Raw genomic sequence first — 19882 nt, 5'->3', positions numbered from 1 at the left:
TACCTATTCTACCCAAAATATCTCCCCATTGGACTATCAGATTCATAATTTGTCACATTTGGGTTGAGTACGTTTAAGAAACTAAAAGCCATACATGATACACAGTGGCATATAATCTTTGAGTGAAAACTTCAGAACACTTGAGATACACTTTACAGCCATTATTTGCTATAGATACGGAATATCCCATGGGCTTTTGTAAACCTATTCCATAGTGCAACCCAAATATTCGGAGTAGCGACAATTTGGAAGTATTTCTTTTAGTCTTTTTTGTACTATTCCACGGCTTAAAAGCTATTTTCACGAACAACAGAAAGCTACAGATATTCGATAATACATCCTGATTTTGATGACTTTCAAAATGCATTGACTAACGTGAATTGAAACGAGATAACCATATATATATATATATATATATATATATATATATATATATAATGGTGAACTACATAAAGAACAAAAACATTGTGCAAAACAATACACTGATTTGAGCGACGGTTTAGAAGCTAAGGCATTCAACTTTTAAACACTAGGTCGAGAATTTGAGTCTTACTTCACATACTTCTGTTCGAACAACCGCAAAGCATCACTAAACCTCACACAAAAATTGTAACACAAACTGAGTAAACGGATCTGTACTTAGTGAGCTGCACAAATAAATATAAATGATGCAATCAATCGTTATTAAATTATTTTATAAAATAAACAAAGTAATCTGAACAAGCACATTTCTATACAGTTACAATACTTGTTATTGTTCAGTCCAGATATGGTGACATTTTATACAAGAATACTTGATTGTGCTGGGTTCATCAGCTGAACGTGTTTGCATTTGGACGAAATACGCTCGCGTATGACTACACTTGGGACACTTTTCATCTGTCTGAGCAGAAGAACTGTATTCATCTTCAACTGAGAAAACGGCGTCTTCCTCTAAACGTAAACGAACATCCTGTCTTGGCTTATGTTCTAAAACTAGTGGCTGAGTGACAAACCACCTGTAAGAACATATGGGAGCAGAACAGTTCAACGAATAGCAATGAGCCGACTCTTCAATCATTAATAAAGAGTGACAAAGGGGACAAAATAAAACAGGCATTATGCTGGATGCTGAAGCAAAAACAATATCTAGTTAGCAGATAGCCACATACTGTTACATGGAGAGGTTAGAAAATGCCTGAAAAGAAAATTACATGGTAAAAATGAAGCCATTATTTGACAAAAATGAGTGGATTTTGGATAATGAGTCTTTCTTGGAGGTAAGTTAGTGGTTGAAGCATTTGAGTTTCAACCCCTAGATTGCAGATATCAATAGTCCTCTACTTCAAATCAGGGAGCCAGATAGCTACCGATCCTCATATAAGAAGTGCAGTTCAAAGCGAATTGCCTACGCGAATGTTTATGATTTACGGCCTTTACGAGAACAAATGATCAAAAAGAATGTCCACACAAAAATCTACGCCTGATATTGGGAACAGCTATTACTGTCTGAACTTTGCAACGTAGTAAAGAGTGGATAAGCCTATCCATATTACTAGTAAACAGAAAAGTTTACGATGATTCGCAATCAGACTTCGGACTCTGTAAGCAGCACCGGGGGACTTTGACTTCACCAAAACGCACAAGAGGTTTTTTAATACATCTAAAATATAACATTTTGCTATGTAGTAGGTACAAACCTAAACATCAATTCACGGAAAATGCATAATGACCAGTCATTAATTTAAATCAAGATACATAACACATTTCGGTTGCTACATCTAAGTGAAAAGATGTCAAAAAGCTGCTTTATACTGGGCTTTTAAAGAAACATGGAATATTCCAATAAGTCCTTTTTATTACTTTTGTTGGTGACCACTGATGATCAATAAAAATTTCGAGCTGATTTGACACCCTACGTGTAGATACAAACATTCATCAACATACCAAATAGTATTGGTTTTTTGGTAGTAGCTCGAATTCCATAAGACGAACCTATATTTAATTACTGAACTTTGTGATTTACCTAGTGTATAACATTCATACAATAACTTGTCCAGGGACAACTACACATAGGGATGTAAGAATTGTGTTACGAAGCATAAAATCAATATGTCACAAATATTATCTTAATATATGGAGATAACAATGCTAATTTTACTTTTGAATAAACCAAAGATTGCTCGCCTGATACAACTAAGTGGAGTCAAATACCACTTTCAGGTAGAAAGAATACTAGATGTGGTATTTGTGACACAAAGTAAGAACAGAACGAAGTGATTTTTTCGTCTAAGAGTCAATACGATGACTTGAAATTAAAGAACTTATACATAATATTAACCAACCATATAGAATAAAACTGGTCTAGAAATACCTCTGAGTTTATTGTAGAAAAAAGTTTTTTTAGATAATGTGAAGTAAATGTCTGCCTTCTACAGAAGTTTAGTGAGGGACTAAAGAACTCTATGAGAGCAACCTAGAATGGATCTCTTTTGTTATTTCATTATTAGTGCACTAAGGAAATAGTATCCAAGCAACAAAAAAACAAAGGTTTTGGGAAAATTAACTAAATGTCGAGATGCATGTATGTATGTGACAATGCACCAAATTGTTACCTTTTTCTCCACCATGAACGGTGATAGTGGGGGTTTCCCCTTAAATTTCCTCATTGAGGTGAAATGCCTCGAAACTAACGCCTTAACTGTTCTCCAAAATTAAAACTGAACCACTTTTTCCAAATAGTATTGCTGAAGTCAACAATTAGGTATTAATTAACATCAAACCGTCCACACTACAGAGTTAACGACGAGTCGTCGAATGTTCCGCAATAAAGACAAGTAAAGCAACTGATTTTTTACACAATCTCTACATGTTGGGCTAAATTGAACAGATTAGTCTACTATATTATAGGCTAATACGAGTGATATCAAGGTCTGTCAATTTTAGGAAAGCTGCAATAGAACACTATGGGGAATTGAGACAAAAATCACAAAATTTCGGTTCGTCTGTGGTTTTTCTCTTGGAACTTCAAGTTACTTCGGGGAAATCCCTAAGACCTTTGGGAATTCCGAGTCCCCTTTAACATTTCCTTACACTTTCGGGGTATCTACAAATGGTCATGACTTTGAGAATACACCCCTAGATTCCCCAAAATCAGATCAGGATCTCCTTTAATTTAATTGAAATACGAAAACCATAGTGGCTGATTAAAAATCAGTACCACAGGAGGGCTGGCTAGTGCTGCTCAAGTTAGTTTTAGTTCTCAATATTGTCATAGTACATGGGGATATGACCATGGATATCCTCGTTAAAATGATATGATGAGGAGTAAGGATATTGCTACACAAGCCTGATTAATTCTAAAAAAGGCCCTTCCTAAACTTCGATAGTAATTTCAATAAATAGCTTATTAGGAGTCACTGAATGAAGTGAAACTAACTACATAATCCAAACAACACAAACAAACGAGAAAGTAATGTTTATTTTGAATGTGCTCCTGCACATTCAACGCACAATGTTTATTTTGGGATAGCTTTTTTCCTCGTTCATTCCTATACTTTAAACGCGCCATGACTGATCAGATTCGCAAGCTCCTTAAGATTAACACTCTTACACCACTCTCGTTTCAACCAATGCCTTTTTGGCCGGACATTATCGAAGCCTGGTTCTACTACTTAGAAGCCGACTTTCATGAGTATGGCATTACTGATGGACGCGCACAGTTCCTCGCGGCTGTAAAGGCACTAGCGCACGATTTCAACAGGTGCATAACACCTAGTATGTTTACTAGTGATGTTTTGGAACCCTACGAAACTCTTAAAACGATCAATTCTTAAACACGGAGATCTCACCGATAGACAACAGTTAGATCAACTCCCTTATGGTATCGACCTGCAAAATGGCTCCGTGACAGATATGTTGCTAACGATGAGAGAAGTTATTGGCCAAAGAACTTTTGATGAAGGCCTATTCAAACAACTTTCCTCATCTAAACTTCCACAACAGGTGCAAGCAGTTCTCGTCTCGTTTCAAAACAACGCCGTAGACGAGCTGGTTGCATCTGCCGACTGCATAATAGAAATCACGAGGGCCTCTAACACCGAGGTATTTTCAGTCAAAGAAAAACCTCAAACGACCCCGAATGACATCATCGAACTATGTCATACACTGACACGCTATCCTCGATTTCGTAATGACCGTAAACTGTCACATACTCCTCGAAGAACCACTTTACGTAGGCGATCTGTCTCCAGAACACGAAAGACAGATAACCCAGACTAATGCTGGTATCATAATCAGCATGGAAACTCCTCCAGAAATTGCAGAAAACCCTGCAATTATCAAAACTCTAAATCCACCGACACGAAAAACAACTCGTAAAACTTCCCAGCCGGCACGCGTTAACGGCATTCGTAGCCGGCGAACAAAGCCACCTTTTAAAAGTCACAGATATGACAACGAAAGTTTGCTACCTCGTCAGTACTGGCGCAGAAGTTAGCGTTCTTCCTGCAAATTCAAACGACGGGCTTCAGGAATCTGTTTTAAACTTACATGCAGCAAACGGAAAACCGATCGCCACATATGGGAAAAGGTACGTTTACTTTAACATGAGTTTACGCAAACCCATCCATTGGATTTTCGTGGTCTCAGATGTTTCTATGCCAATCGTTGGTATAGACTTGCTACAACACCACAATCTACTCATGGACACATGCAAACGAAGGTTAGTAGACGGAAACACTAAGTTATCTGTTTGCGTACCTCCTTTCTCTGGTTGCAAATCATCTGCCTTTCGGTATAAGAAATGCCGCTCAAACCTTCCAAAGGTTCATAGACGACGTTTTCCGAGGTCTCAACTTCGTACATGCGTATGTTGATGACTGCCTCATAGCAAGTCCGGACAGAGAATCACATCTCAAGCATCTGAACATTGTTTTCGAACGACTCCAAAGGCATGGCATCACTGTCAACATTCAGAAATGCCAAATCGGAACAAGCTCCTTAGACTTCTCAGGACACACTATTGATGCTCAAGGCATCCGACGCCTTAGAAGCAAAGTGGCGGCCATTCTGAATTACCCAGAACCGACCACAATTAAGCAATTGCGCACATTTAACGGTCTCTTAAGTTTCTATAGACGGTTCATACCGAAGTGCGCATCCCCTATGAAACCGCTAACCGACCAACTTCGTGGAAATGTGAAATCAATTAGTCTAGAAGACACCGCGCGTGAAGCATTCTCCAAAATTAAGGAACTTATTGCTTGCACATCAGGACACTCAAGCGCCCATTAGTATCGCAGTAGACGTATCCGACTCAGCAATCAGAGGAGTCTTTCAACAATGGGTTAACCACTCAAGGCAACCTTTAGGATTTTTCTCCAGACGGTTGCTAGACGCGGAATCTAGGTACAGCACGTTCGGTAGGGAACTCCTAGCTACGTATTGTGCTGTACGGCATTTCCAACATTATATCGAAGGAAGAGAATTCACGCTTTTTACCGATCGAAAACCTCTTACATTCTCTTTAAGCTCATCTTCAGACAAGTACTCACCCCGAGAGTCTCGACAACTGCATTTCTCAGTTTACTTCGGACATACAACACATTTCTGGAGCTAACAATGTAGTCGCAGACGCCTTGTCTCGAATTAGTTCCTTGAACAGTTTCCAGGGAATCGACTTTCTTAAACTCGCTCAGCTCCAAAAGGAAGACATTGATCTTCAGCACGAGTTATCCTCAACAACTCTAAAACTGGGCATCAAATAGATGGGAACAGGTAAAGAAACCTTATTATGCGACACATCTGCAGGTAGGGATCGTCCAATCGTACCAAAACATTATTGACGCAATGTCTTCAATACGTTGCACAGTCTTGCTCATCCAGGTGTTCGTGCAACAATCAAGCTTATAGACGAACGGTTTTTCTGGTCCGGTATGAATAAAGACGTGAGGGAGTGGGCACTCCCCTGTGTAAGCTGTCAGGAATCTAAGGTCATTAGACACCATAAATGTCTCTTAGGCTCTTTCAAAACTCCTGAATCTCGTTTCACAGATCATTACAGTAAATGTCTTTCCTGCCGCACCAGGTATGAATATACTTCGATGGTTGTTGGAATCATTGCGTGACACTTGGTTCCTAAAGACTCTGAGGACGTTTCGTCTAACCATTGGGTTGGAATTGCATTTAGGCTTTCCTACACGTTGTTCATTAGTCGTGATGGCATTGCAATGGCTTTATTTCACCAAGCTCGATCATTTCTGCAGTTATGTTATTATAGCCTGAATCTTCATGGTGTGGTGTACGAAGTTCTCTAGTTCCATCAAGGTTAGTGGGAACTCGGCTGTTTGATTTGATTGATTTGCATTTTCGGTGGAGGTAAAGTTCTGCATCCATATTTCTTCGAGTTGCTTGTGTAGCTTCCAAATAAAAAAACTTTGGAATGAGGAGTAACTGTCTAGATCAGTTTGGATACGTGTTATCGCTTTGTTGAAACCGAAACAAGGTAAGCGGGTAGATGGAGGTTCTAAATTTCATTATAAATTGAAATGTACGTTACTAGCTTAACAGATATTACTATCCAGTTGTTTAACTGACTATTTTTCAATCAGAAGTCAAATTTTAATTACATTAAATAGATAAATTAACAAGGGATATAAGGGATCTACTGAGTGAAACAAATAAAGGTTCCTATCAACACAAAATTTTCATTATACCCTTCCTGGATAGATTACGCAGAGATTGTTCGAAAGATAATATATAACTGTGTTACAACACAAAGTGTTTCAAGATCTGGAACAGTGCTTCGATTCACAGTCAAAAATGCACGGTTCTGGTCAACTCGGGCAGCGCGACCGAAAAGGGAAGCGAACCAATATGTCAGCTGCCAAAAATAAATATCAGCTAAAATAACAAAGATATGGCTCAGAGAACACATATGAATCCGGTGAAGGTATAATAATAATAATTTATTCTCAAATAACAGTTTTTTACATGAGGCATGCCGGTTTACAGGCAAGATCAAATTGTTACAGAAGTTACGACTTTCACTGTAGAAAATTACTCAGCTGGGTTGATATTTCATAATATTTGAATGAAAATGGATTTCTTTAGAAACATGTCAATATCACACTTGGCGCACCTTATGAAGGTAGAGTTGCAACATACAGCTGACGGTCGAGAATAGATATATGCGAAGTTGGGAGCTTTTAGAAGCTTCGACCTTATATCCCTCCGGAATATCTGAGGCTTTAATAACAGTGTAGGACGAAGCCACCCGTGCCATATCTGTTTTCGGTGGGGTATCTCCAGGGGGCTGAAAAAGGTGTAAGAAAAAGGAAGGACGAAAAGCAGAGCACACAATATTCATGGAAGAGTAGTTAGGGTATAACCATCTAGTCTATTTGTCTGTTACTGAAGTACTTATTAGGTAAGAGCATACTAATGTGTTAAAGAAAACTATGTGTGAACAAGGTATGAGTGGATAAGGAACTATATAAATGAAGGTAGTTCAGAAAGAAGTATGGGATTACGTGTATTTATAAAATAAAGTGCTGAAAACAGTATTCCGATACAAATGACTGTCTTCCTTTTTTCCGAAGCTGTTTGAACTCTCTTTTTTGTTTTCAGATTTTATAGGGTATGGAGTGGGCTTCTTTTTTAGCCAATTGTCTAGTTTGCTTGTAATAGATTTACTCGATAGGACATGGAACCAATTCAGCTTTTTTTAACATGGTTTAAAGAGGTATTTTGCATGAATAAGTTCGCATCAATACCGTTGGTTCGTGACATCCCACTAGACACAAGGAGCCGTAATTTAATATGTTCTGCCCTACAGACACGGGTGGATCGAAGTTATCTCCCCACCATCATGTTTGCTGGTCAGTAACGCCACCTTCCCTCCCTTTATGATGTTAGGCTCTCTTACGTTTGAAGTCAGTATGAATATTGCTTTAATCAAGGACCATATTTGGAATTCACTGTCTCTACATGTTTCATGTTACAAGCAAATCACATGGTAAAAGCATTGGTATTATGGGTTAGATATCCATTTAATATATCGTACTGCTATGAAGATAACTAATGGCAAAAGTTATGAGACAAGTCAGATCATATGTGGTTAAGAGATGGTAAGGACTAATAGCAAACCAGAGGATATGAAAGAGATTATTGTAAAATTTTCAGGGTAAGGAAAATAAAACATTGAACAACTCACAAAAGTTTAGGACATTTCAGCTTCTTTTGATCGGCCTTAGTTGGTCAGCATCCATTAAATTAGTGAGTTATCTGTCTACTTATATTAAGAAAAATAAAACGGCATGACACTTAGGAAGAATAATGTGGTTTTAACCATTAGAGAGTTTCGGGATCTAGAAGTGAGGGAAGGAGCCGAAGGCCATAGTTAATTATCAATAAATAGTGGGGGAGGATAAAGCGTGTTTTCTTTAGTTTGGTTATATTCACACTAACGACAATGAGGTTCGTTTTATCCTTGTTCCGTCTAGATATTAGGCGGTCCATAATAAAGTGCCTCATTGGTTGGCGGGAGTTCAAGGAATAGTTGATGAAGCTCTTTAGAGTTTAGTAACAGGGTTATTAGGCTTTTAAATTTGGTAAAGGTGTCACAGTTACGGATAGGTATTGACAACCTGTTCCACAATAAACTATATCGTACGGTAAAAAACACATCGCGTTTGTTTTTGGTGTTTCACGATAAAGGGCTGGGGCAAAATATAAATGGTACATTCTAAAATGGGATCAATGATCAACAAAATATACATTTAGAGGAATTAGGAAGAATGAATCACAACAGTCTGTACGTGGGAGGACTTTCATATTCAAAGCCTTCAAAAAAACCTTTCAGACCTTTAGATGATAAATTTCGATAATGTAATAAGAAGACGAAGATTATCAGAACTATGTGATATATTAGCGCATTACATTTCGAACAATCTGATCACACATATACTTGTTAAGAACATTTATATATAAAAATAAAAGGTCAAATAGACTGGAAATAGGGTAAGAATAGACAAGGATAATAATGATAAAAATAATGTGAAAACAATTTGACACCTAATCACTCTGGATAATAAGCATATATTACCAGGGTAGGTTTAAGGAGAGAACAAACTGTTTTTGAATACACAAAGGGGGTTTGAATTTTCGTGTGGCTAAGGCTTCAATAAACCTCAGTATACGCCCTTTTACACTTTTAAACAACACAACAAAAGCCGCGTTAACATCAATCTTATCACCTGTTTCGATAATATGTTTGGCAATAGAGGATGATGGATGTTTATCCTCTACTCTTATTGTGTCATTTGACTCTATTTGTTTTTGCAACATTATTGGATCCCTTTCGAAGACATTTATGTAAGTATTCTCTATAGGATTCTTTTGAATTGGTCGATCATTTAGGTGACATTAATATCAAAGGAAAAACTATGTGCTCATATGATGTGAATTCCTTATTCACAAATGTACCTTTAACAAAGACTATTGACTTTTTATGTGACTATATATCTTCAAGCAACCTTAAATTACCTATCCCCTTAAAAATTCTTAAAGATTTGTTACTTTTATGTACTGATAAAGTTCAGTTCACTTTTGAAGGCGAATATTTTCGCCAGAATGATGGGGTTGCAATGGATAGTCCGTTAGGACCATTACTAGCAGATGTGTTTATGGCACATGTGGAAAATTTGTCTGAAGACCTAATCAGAAACATGCCACTTTATAGGAGATATGTGGACAATATCTTAGTAATCTGTGAAAGAAAGGAAGATATAAACTGCCTATTGAATAAATTTAACACTATCCAAAACCATATCAGTCTTTCATGCGAAGAGGAGAAGAACGACCAACTTCCCCTCCTAGATGTACTTCTAAACAGACGAGAAGATGGCTCAATAAAACGATCCATTTTTCGAAAACCTACGTGGACGGGTCAATATCTTAGTTACTATAGTTATTGCCCTGTGCAATACAAACGTGGTTTGGTAAAGTGCCTTTTTAACAGACTTGGTCGTATTTGTACAAACGACGCTATTGATGATGATGTTAAGTTGTTAACCAAGACATTAATCGGGAATGGTCATCCACCTAAATTTATCAATAGATGGAAAGTTCAGGGCACAGCGAGACCTACTGTAGCCTTGTTAGAGAAAAAGCCTATCTACATCACCTTACCATTTAGAGGTGATCCAAATAGCCTTTTATTGAAACAAATGCTTAAATCTGTCATCAGCAAAACGTATTGTGCAGCGAAGGTCATTATCAAAGAAAGAACGAGGTCCATGCTTCATTCAAAACCTAGACAAAATGAAAACGATTGTGTTACATCACACTGTGTTTACAAATTTAAATGTGTGTGTGGTCACACATACATAGGGAGAAGCAATCGTGATCTGAAAATTAGGGTGAGTGAACATGTACCAAAATGGTTGCAAAAACAAATAGAGTCAAATGACACAATAAGAGCAGAGGATAAACATCCATCATCCTCTATTGCCAAACATATTATCGAAAATATTCGCCTTCAAAAGTGAACTGAACTTTATCAGTACATAAAAGTAACAAATCTTTAAGAATTTTTAAGGGGATAGGTAATTTAGGGTTGCTTGAAGATATATAGTCACATAAAAAGTCAATAGTCTTTGTTAAAGGTACATTTGTGAATAAGGAATTCACATCATATGAGCACATAGTTTTTCCTTTGATATTAATGTCACCTAAATGATCGACCAATTCAAAAGAATCCTATAGAGAATACTTACATAAATGTCTTCGAAAGGGATCCAATAATGTTGCAAAAACAAATAGAGTCAAATGACACAATAAGAGTAGAGGATAAACATCCATCATCCTCTATTGCCAAACATATTATCGAAACAGGTGATAAGATTGATGTTAACGCGGCTTTTGTTGTGTTGTTTAAAAGTGTAAAAGGGCGTATACTGAGGTTTATTGAAGCCTTAGCCACACGAAAATTCAAACCCCCTTTGTGTATTCAAAAACAGTTTGTTCTCTCCTTAAACCTACCCTGGTAATATATGCTTATTATCCAGAGTGATTAGGTGTCAAATTGTTTTCACATTATTTTTATCATTATTATCCTTGTCTATTCTTACCCTATTTCCAGTCTATTTGACCTTTTATTTTTATATATAAATGTTCTTAACAAGTATATGTGTGATCAGATTGTTCGAAATGTAATGCGCTAATATATCACATAGTTCTGATAATCTTCGTCTTCTTATTACATTATCGAAATTTATCAAAGGAAATAATTGCTTTTAATTTTTTTAGACGGTAGCCTACTTTCGCTTAGAACATACTCAGCTATCGTTTGAACTTTTTGGTACCCGTTGTCCAGCCCCACAGTGATCTCAGTCTAGCATTGAGTCATAATCTTAAGACCATGGCTCATTCACGTGCGATCGCAGATAAGGGGTTCAGAACTCGATGGTCTTGATGATGCAACGGATGTTCTAGTTTTACAACTAGCTACCAGTAGCACCTTCTATGTTCGATCGTTCCCAGTCAGATAGAAATCAGAAGTCAGACGAGAAGAGGCAGGAAAGATATATTTGATTCGTTACCAATATATCGAGGACCTTTTCTATAAGCTGGCTAATGAAACGTAGGAGCTGTGTCCCACGCCGTGTTGAAACGTGATCTGGTACGGATGCATGACCGAAAGCCTTCAGTTAAACAAGTCCACTTAAACAACATGGTCAGCATCCAATGTCGAACACTTAATGAGCTATTGATTTTGGGGAATTATTTACAGCTACAGATCACCCCCCCCCCTAGTGAGGTAGTGATGCCCCAAAGACGTGACCAGCCAGAAGTTTAAACCCAACGAGTTTGTCGTGGGTAAACACTCTTCTGATAGCTTGCTTCGTTTAGCAGCGTCTGGTCGTCTTTCCTTAAACTATGGGACCAAAATGTACAACACAGCAATAAAGAAATATAGTACAATGAAAAATTCCGGTTCCTTGCGAAACTTCATCGTTCTTTTCCAGCCGTCCTGGAAAAGAGGAAAAATAGAACGTGTGAGTGCATGTCAAAAATACACTTGTACTTGCGTAGGGGCACAAGGTGAGCGGGAAAAAAATGAATAAACTAACACACTTACAAAAAGCGTAAAAGCTATCGGAAAAAAAGGTTTTCTTTTGGTTTTTTTTATATATAAAAATATATATATATACGCTCAAAAAACGATAAAAATGTTTTGTTTTTTTCTGTTTTTTTATATAAATAAAAAAAATGAGCATATTAAAAAAATTTTATAATAAACTATGAAAGGGTAATTCAAGATAAAGCTTATGTCCTACGTGCAATATTCGTTAAGATGTTCTGGAAATCTTATTCGTCTTCCAGAACGCGTTGTTTTAGGTTTATCTATCGACGTTGACGAAGTATCAAGTTGTGTGTCGGCTGTCGTGTAGGGTACTACGAGTGTAGTAGCTGTGTCGTTTGCTTGTACCGAAGGAAAATCGACGTAGCTAGGGTTTCCCTCTAAGTACGCTGCTTTGAGTCGGTCGATACTGATGCTATCGTTCGTACCGTTCTTATCGACTACATAGTACTTAGGTTCGCGTTGAAGAACTTTGAAGGGTCCTTCGTATGCTGATTCGAGGGGTCGTCGATGTGAGTCTCGACGAACGAAGACGTGTGTACTATGTCGTAATTCGGGTTGAACGAAAACATCAGTCGATTGAGGTCGAGTGTGAGCAGGTTTAACTGAACGCATGGCGTTTGAAAGCCTACTCGTGTAAGAGTTTAGATCCATATTCAATGAAGAAGCTGAAGGATCCACGAATTCTCCTGGGAGTCGGAGTGTCGTTCCGTAAACGAGTTGAGATGCAGTGTATCCAATGTCAGCTTTCACTGCATTGCGGATACCTAGCAAGACGAGTGGAAGAGCGTCTGTCCACTGTGAAACGTTTGAAGCTGATAATGAAGCTTTTAGTTGTCGATGAAAACGTTCTACCAACCCGTTTGCTTGTGGGTGGTAGGCGGTCGTTCGGAAGCGCGTGATTCCTAATAGTGTGGTCAGACAACGGAAAAGTCCAGATTCGAACTGGCGTCCGCGGTCTGTAGTGATGGTTGAAGGGCAGCCGAAATTTGCTACCCATTGTTCGACGAAAGCGCGAGCCACTGTTTCAGCAGTAATGTCTTTAATCGGTACTGCTTCTGGCCATCGAGTAAAACGGTCTACGCATATTAGGAGATATGAGTATCCGTTCGAGTCGGGTAAGGGTCCTACCAAATCTAGATGGACGTGGTCGAAACGAGCGTCAGGGGTCTTGAAAGAGCCTAAGGGACATTTGTTGTATCTTATGACCTTAGATTTCTGACAGCTGACACAGGAGCGTGCCCACTCCCTCACGTCTTTATTCATGCCAGGCCAACAAAAGCGTTCGGCTATAAGTTTGACTGTTGCACGAGCACCTGGATGAGAAAGATTGTGAAACGTATTGAAGACGTTGCGTCGATAATGTTTTGGTACGATTGGACGATCCCTACCTGTAGATGTGTCACAGAGTAAGGTTTCCTTACCTGTTCCCATCTGCTTAATACGTAGTTTAAGAGTTGTCGAGGATAACTCGTGCTGAAGATCAATGTCTTCTTTTTGAAGCTGAGCGAGTTTAAGAAGGTCGAGTCCTTGGAAACTGTTCAAGGAACTAATTCGAGACAAGGCGTCTGTGACTACATTGTTAGCTCCAGAAATGTGTTGTATGTCTGAAGTAAACTGCGAAATGTAGTCGAGTTGTCGAGACTCTCGGGGTGAGTACTTGTTTGAAGATGAACTTAAAGAGAATGTAAGAGGTTTGTGATCGGTAAAAAGCGTGAATTCTCTTCCTTCGATATAATGTTGGAAATGCCGTACAGCACAATACATAGCTAGGAGTTCCCTACCGAACGTGCTGTACCTAGATTCCGCGTCTAGCAACCGTCTGGAGAAAAATCCTAAAGGTTGCCTTGAGTTGTTAACCCATTGTTGAAAGACTCCTCTGATTGCTGAGTCGGATACGTCTACTGCGATACTAATGGGCGCCTGAGTGTCCTGATGAGCAAGCAGGGTTGCTTTAGCGATGTGTTCCTTAACTGTGGAGAATGCTTTTCGAGCAATGTCGTCTAGACTAATTGATTTTGCATTTCCACGAAGCTGATCGGTTAACGGTTTCATCAGGGATGCGCATTTAGGTATGAACCGTCTATAGAAACTTACAAGTCCGTTAAAAGTTCGTAAGTGCTTGATCGTGGTCGGTTCTGGGTAACCCAGAATGGCCGCCACTTTGCTCCTAAGAAGTCGGATGCCTTGAGCATCAATAGTGTGTCCTAAGAAGTCCAAGGAGTTAGTCCCGATTTGGCATTTCTGAATGTTGACAGTAATGCCATGCCTTTGGAGTCGTTCGAAAACAATGTTCAGATGCTTGAGATGCGATTCTCTGTCCGGACTTGCTATTAGACAGTCATCAACATACGCATGTACGAAGTTGAGACCTCGGAAGACATCGTCGATAAACCTTTGGAAGGTTTGAGCCGCATTTCTTAAACCAAAAGGCATTCGTAGAAATTCGTAAAGACCGAAAGGAGTGATGATGGCGGTTTTAGGAATGTCGTCAGGTGCCATCGGTATTTGGTTATAAGCTTTAACCAAGTCGATTTTCGAAAAGACAGTTGTACCTTTCAAGGTAGCTGTCAAATCGTGAATATGAGGCAGCGGGTAACGATCGGGAATGGTTTTAGCATTCAGACGCCGATAATCACCAGTTGGCCGCCAATCATTGCTGTCCTTTTTAGGGACCATGTGCAATGGGGATGCCCATGGACTATTCGATGGTCGAATTATCCCTAGGTCCATCATGTGGTCGAATTCGTTTTTAGCTAACCTAAGCTTCTCGGGAGCGAGTCTTCGAGCTTTCGAAAATACAGGTGGTCCTGTAGTCGAGATGTGATGTGTAACATTGCTGGTTACACAAGGTAATTTCGATTGCGATTGGTATATCCCGGGGTATTTGTCGAGTACTGATTGGTACGAGGGGTCTATGGTGTGCTTAATCGTGACTGGGGATAACCTGCAACCAGAACAAGGAGTTACGCAAACAGATAGTTTAGTGTTTCCATCCATTAACCTTCGTGAGCGTGTGTCGATGAGTAGATTGTGGTGTTGTAACAGGTCTATACCAATGATTGGCATAGCGACATCTGCAACCACGAAAATCCAGTGTATGGGTTTGCGTAAACCCACGTTAAGGTAGACGTACCTTTTACCGTAAGTAGCGATCGGTTTTCCGTTTGCCGCCTGTAAACTTAAAACAGACTCGTGAAGTCTGTCGTTGGAGTTCGCGGGAAGAACGCTAACTTCTGCGCCGGTGTCGACGAGGTAGCGAACTTTCGTAGTCACATCTGTGACGTATAACAGACGGCTATGTTCGCCGGCTACGAATGCCGTTAACGCGTGCCGGCTGGGAAGTTTCCCGAAATCTTATTCGTGTCACTCGATTTTGAGGTCGGATAATTGCAGGGCTTCCTGCAATTTCTAGAGGATTTACCGTACTGATTGTGATACCAACACCAGTCGGGGTTGTCTGTCTCTCGACCACGAGAGACAGATCTCTTACGTGAAACGCTCCTACGTGAGGATTTTAACCGACTACGGTCATTACGAACTCTAAGATATCTTGTAAGCGTGTGACATAGTTCGGCCATGTCAGTCGAGGTCGATTGGGGTTTTTCTTTGATAGTAAAAACCTCGGCCTTAGAAAATTTGGTGATTTCCAAGATTCGATCGGCAGATGCAGCTAGTTCATCTATTGCATTGTTTTGAAATGAAACAAGCACTGCCTGCACCTGTTGAGGGAGTTTAGACAAGAAAAGTTGTCTAAATAGGCCATCATCGAAAGTTCGTTGGCCGATGACTTCTCTCATTCTAAGCAACATGTCCGTCGCAGAACCATGTTGCAAGTCGATATTGTTAAGGAGTTGGTCTAACCGTTGTCGATCAGTTAGGTCTCCGCGTTTTAAAATCGATAGTTTAAGCGTTTCGTAAGGTTCGGGAACATCACTAGTAAACATACTAGGTGTTACGTACCTGTTAAACTCGCGCGGTAACGCCTTAACTACCGCGAGGAAACGTGTGCGCGAGTCCGTGATTCCGTGCATGTAAAAATCGGCTTCTGCATAGCAGAACCAGGACTCGATATTGTCGGGCCAAAATGGCGTTAACTGAATCGAAATAGGGGGAATAGACTTAAACTTAAGAACCTTAGGAGAGTGTTCCGTCATAGTAATATAGATAACGAAAAATGTCTAATTAAAATATATCCGAGAAAAAAAAATTCGCGAAAAAAAGTATATCACAATATATAAAATTCAAATAAAGAATAACAGTGAATAATAATCCAAAATGGAACAGACTCACAGTATATTGACTTGGTGTACCAGATCACGTCGGGCTCACCAATGATGATACAACGGATGTTCTAGTTTTACAACTAGCTACCAGTAGCACCTTCTATGTTCGATCGTTCCCAGTCAGATAGAAATCAGAAGTCAGACGAGAAGAGGCAGGAAAGATATATTTGATTCGTTACCAATATATCGAGGACCTTTTCTATAAGCTGGCTAATGAAACGTAGGAGCTGTGTCCCACGCCGTGTTGAAACGTGATCTGGTACGGATGCATGACCGAAAGCCTTCAGTTAAACAAGTCCACTTAAACAACATGGTCAGCATCCAATGTCGAACACTTAATGAGCTATTGATTTTGGGGAATTATTTACAGCTACAGTCTTTACGACGGACTTTACCAAGTTGGACAATAATGTGTTCACTGCAGCATAAGCGACCTCAGTATAATCAAAACTAAAAAATTGAGTTCAGTCCGCAAACTCCTAATTAATAGGTGAATCGGATATCCTAGAAAGAATACATGATAAAAATACTCATGCGATTCCAGAACGGTACAAAGAGAAGTGATTTGGGATGTGATGTCTTCTTTCTTTTATTTCCACTGGGTCACAAAATCTCAGAGGACATAGGAGGCAAGTAGAAAAGCCAAGAACGAACAAGATACCTGTGGCATACCAGTTTTCACACCTTGTCATCAACTATTGAAACCTCTTCTTCGAAGACGCAGCGCCTACAATTTTGACTGACCCATTGAAGAAAAGATGAGACATCTTCAGAAGTTAGAAAATGACTAAAACTGACGATGGGTCTTATGTCGTCATTACACATCTGATAATTTTGAATATGATAGTCAAAAACACACATAGCTGAAGTTTCGTCAGCAAATCAGGCAAAGGTCTTTTTATTCGTTAAAGCCCTGTTCGAAACCATTTAAAGTCGTACTTTTATGTCCTTGGACAGAATAAGGTTAGAGGTTGTAGGATATGAATAAACGCGCACTGTTTGACGTATGCGTAATTCCGTTCATAAGTTGTTTGTGCAATATGTTAAGGCGCCTACTCTGCTAACCTGTAGTTTCGATTGTCAGATTCTTCTAATCTCACCTTCACTCTACTGGTAACTTTTTAAATTACTTTGACAATTAAACACATGTGCATCATGTGTACCTACTGAGTCGTCGGCTCACTGCTATTTTTTTCTTGATCAGATTACTTGTATGCTACTTTGTAAAATTTCCCAACATACTTTCAGGCTCCAAACAAGCTTTCAGATACTCAAATTCCATCGGAAGATTTGCTCAAGGCACTCGTAGCCATCTGGTCGCGTTGCATATCACACGTATAATTGTGTCATATCAATATCAATTGATATTGAGTTGAAACATGGCAAGTAGCTTGATAACTCTAATAGCGGAAAACCAAAGTTTTCTAGTAAGTCGTCTACTTCTATCAATTTTCACGAATAAATTTTAGTGATTCTGTAGTATTTGGATATATCCAAATACTACAGAACCAAACTATTCATATATGAATAGTTTGGTTTACATTCATACATGTAGGCTTACAACTATGATTCATCTAAGCCATAATCACTGTCCTTTGTGAAATAGTTGGTGTGTTACGGCTGGAAATGTATTTGTTATGACGTCGATGCCGTCTTGGGTCTACTACCTTACCAGGAAATCCAGTCATTGCATTTTTCATTCCGACTGAGAATATATCAGTTCAGCAATGGGATCGTTCTGTTTTTCGACCTTTGTGTTTGCTAGCGAAAACCCAGTACCAATTAAAGTTTTCACCGAAGGGACTGATATTATTTGTTCGTGCAGTGCTTCGGTCGTTGATCACTCGATTAGAAAAACTAAATCTCATTCTGAGTTTTTCCTACAATGGCCTTTGAACCTTCCTACTATAATCTCATGGATAATCTTAGGGTAACCAAAAAGGTAAAATGTAGACGCCTAAATCTTTATTTAAGATATGTCCCCGATATAAGGTCATCACATTCTGCAGTAATATTAAGTGAAGAGATTTAAGGGTTTTCGCCACTCGTCGTAGGAGGGGTTGAAAAGATCTATCACTAATTTAATATCCGTTCGTCAAACACATACGCGTATCAGCATTCTTAAGTTGCAGTGTCTCAGGTAAAGTTTCACAGAGATGTTGAGACCTTCCCAATTTCTTTAGTAGTGCAAATTGCTGCTCGGTTATGAATAGCCTTTCTGTAATTAGTTCACAGGGCCGTCAAGCTCATTTTAGAAAGCATAAATACCATATGCAGGACTTTATTGCCAGTGTAATGATACATGTAACACGGCAATGCCTGTTTGTTGATTTAGAAGCGAAGTTAAAGTAGATAGGTCTTTTACGTGTCCTTATCATCCTCTGACAAAACCAGGTTACTGAAATCAAACTTCCTTATTGACTCCGACTTTTTGTCATCCATTTATGCAAATGTACAATTCTGAATAGTTTTGTTGTCATAAGCAATGTAGCGCAACGAAGTTTTGTCCGAAATCATTCTATATCTCATCTGTTTGCTTCTTATTAATACTTAACTTTCACCTAGCTTTCTGTGCTACCATAAAATGCTCCGAAAGATCTTTTGCCAACTTCTAAGACTAACCAGTTAATACCCCAATTGATTATACTCAAACCCCTTTTTTATGTAAGCATTCAATGTCGATGCATGTTAGCTGGCCATTGATGTAAATGTACTCACTCATTTTATGACTGTTTGAATAAACCCCGTAAATCTTTTTCAACTGAAAATAAGACGGTTAATTATGGGTCAACGATCTTCCGGTCATTGGGATGAATTGTACTATCGATAAAAAAAGCTAAATTCTTGATTAAAGGGTACGAAACACTACAAATATCGTCCGGATGAGATGTGGTTAAGTGATGTGCGGAAAACGTCAGGTGATGGATGGTTAAGAAGTAGTCCAGTCTATTGCTGGTCATTGAATTTCGCTTTGCCTCAAACATACTAGTGATAAATGTCTTTCAATTATCATTAAGATGAAATGGAGTTCTTTCGTTGAACAGACTAACATCGTTTCTAATTTTATGGATTGTGGCAAGAATGTAGCTCATTTCAAAGTGCTGTTGTTGATGCATCGATCCAAATTGAAAGTAATATATACCACCAAATATCATTCTTAAACCGATTAGGAAATCAAAAATGGATAGTGGATAGCAGTGGAATCCAGGACGCGCGTTTCGCCCTGTTTGGAGCTCGTCAGCTGGATGTACCTGCATCTCAGAGTTGATGTTCACTCTGGGATTCGAACCCAGTACCTTTCGCTTCAAACATCTTCGCGTTATCCACTCGGCCACTGAGTCCTGATAGCCACTTGCTTGTGCAATGGGGTGAAGTTTAAATCTTTTGGTAATTGGTTTGACCAATCTTCCAATTGAAGTTTTAGGACTGCAACTGGGTCAGTCTCAAATCGGCATATATGCATACTGTGCCG

At 39.0% G+C, this 19882-nt stretch overlaps 2 protein-coding genes across 2 annotated transcripts in view; one reads left to right on the top strand and one right to left on the bottom strand.

Annotated features, from left to right (window-relative positions):
• Window positions 1-678: 678 nt before the first annotated feature.
• Smp_034100 (putative DNA-directed RNA polymerase) lies at window positions 679-3480 on the bottom strand. The gene is made up of 2 exons (XM_018793742.1): window positions 3419-3480; window positions 679-1177 (listed from the first exon to the last, which is right to left on the bottom strand). Exon 2 carries the CDS (start codon window positions 1097-1099, stop codon window positions 752-754), a length of 348 nt encoding a protein of 115 aa, XP_018648224.1. The 5' UTR covers window positions 1100-1177; window positions 3419-3480; the 3' UTR covers window positions 679-751.
• Window positions 3481-17404: 13924 nt separating this feature from the next.
• Smp_034090 (hypothetical protein) overlaps window positions 17405-19882 on the top strand; it is a 7717-nt gene continuing 5239 nt past the window's right edge. Inside the window, exons 1-2 of the mRNA XM_018793741.1 lie at window positions 17405-17621; window positions 17659-17837. Coding sequence (XP_018648223.1) covers window positions 17790-17837 — 48 coding nt within the window. The 5' untranslated portion in view covers window positions 17405-17621; window positions 17659-17789. The remainder of the gene's footprint in view (window positions 17622-17658; window positions 17838-19882) is intronic.

Source organism: Schistosoma mansoni, chromosome 1 (genome assembly GCF_000237925.1).
Source record: "Schistosoma mansoni strain Puerto Rico chromosome 1, complete genome".
Classification (NCBI taxonomy): Eukaryota; Metazoa; Platyhelminthes; class Trematoda; order Strigeidida; family Schistosomatidae; genus Schistosoma; species Schistosoma mansoni.
This window is presented reverse-complemented; position numbering and strand designations above follow the sequence as displayed.

Bases quoted from the DNA above. Each gene is read 5' to 3' on its own strand.
- Smp_034100 (XM_018793742.1), bottom strand. From the start codon at position 1,099: ATGCCTGTTTTATTTTGTCCCCTTTGTCACTCTTTATTAATGATTGAA.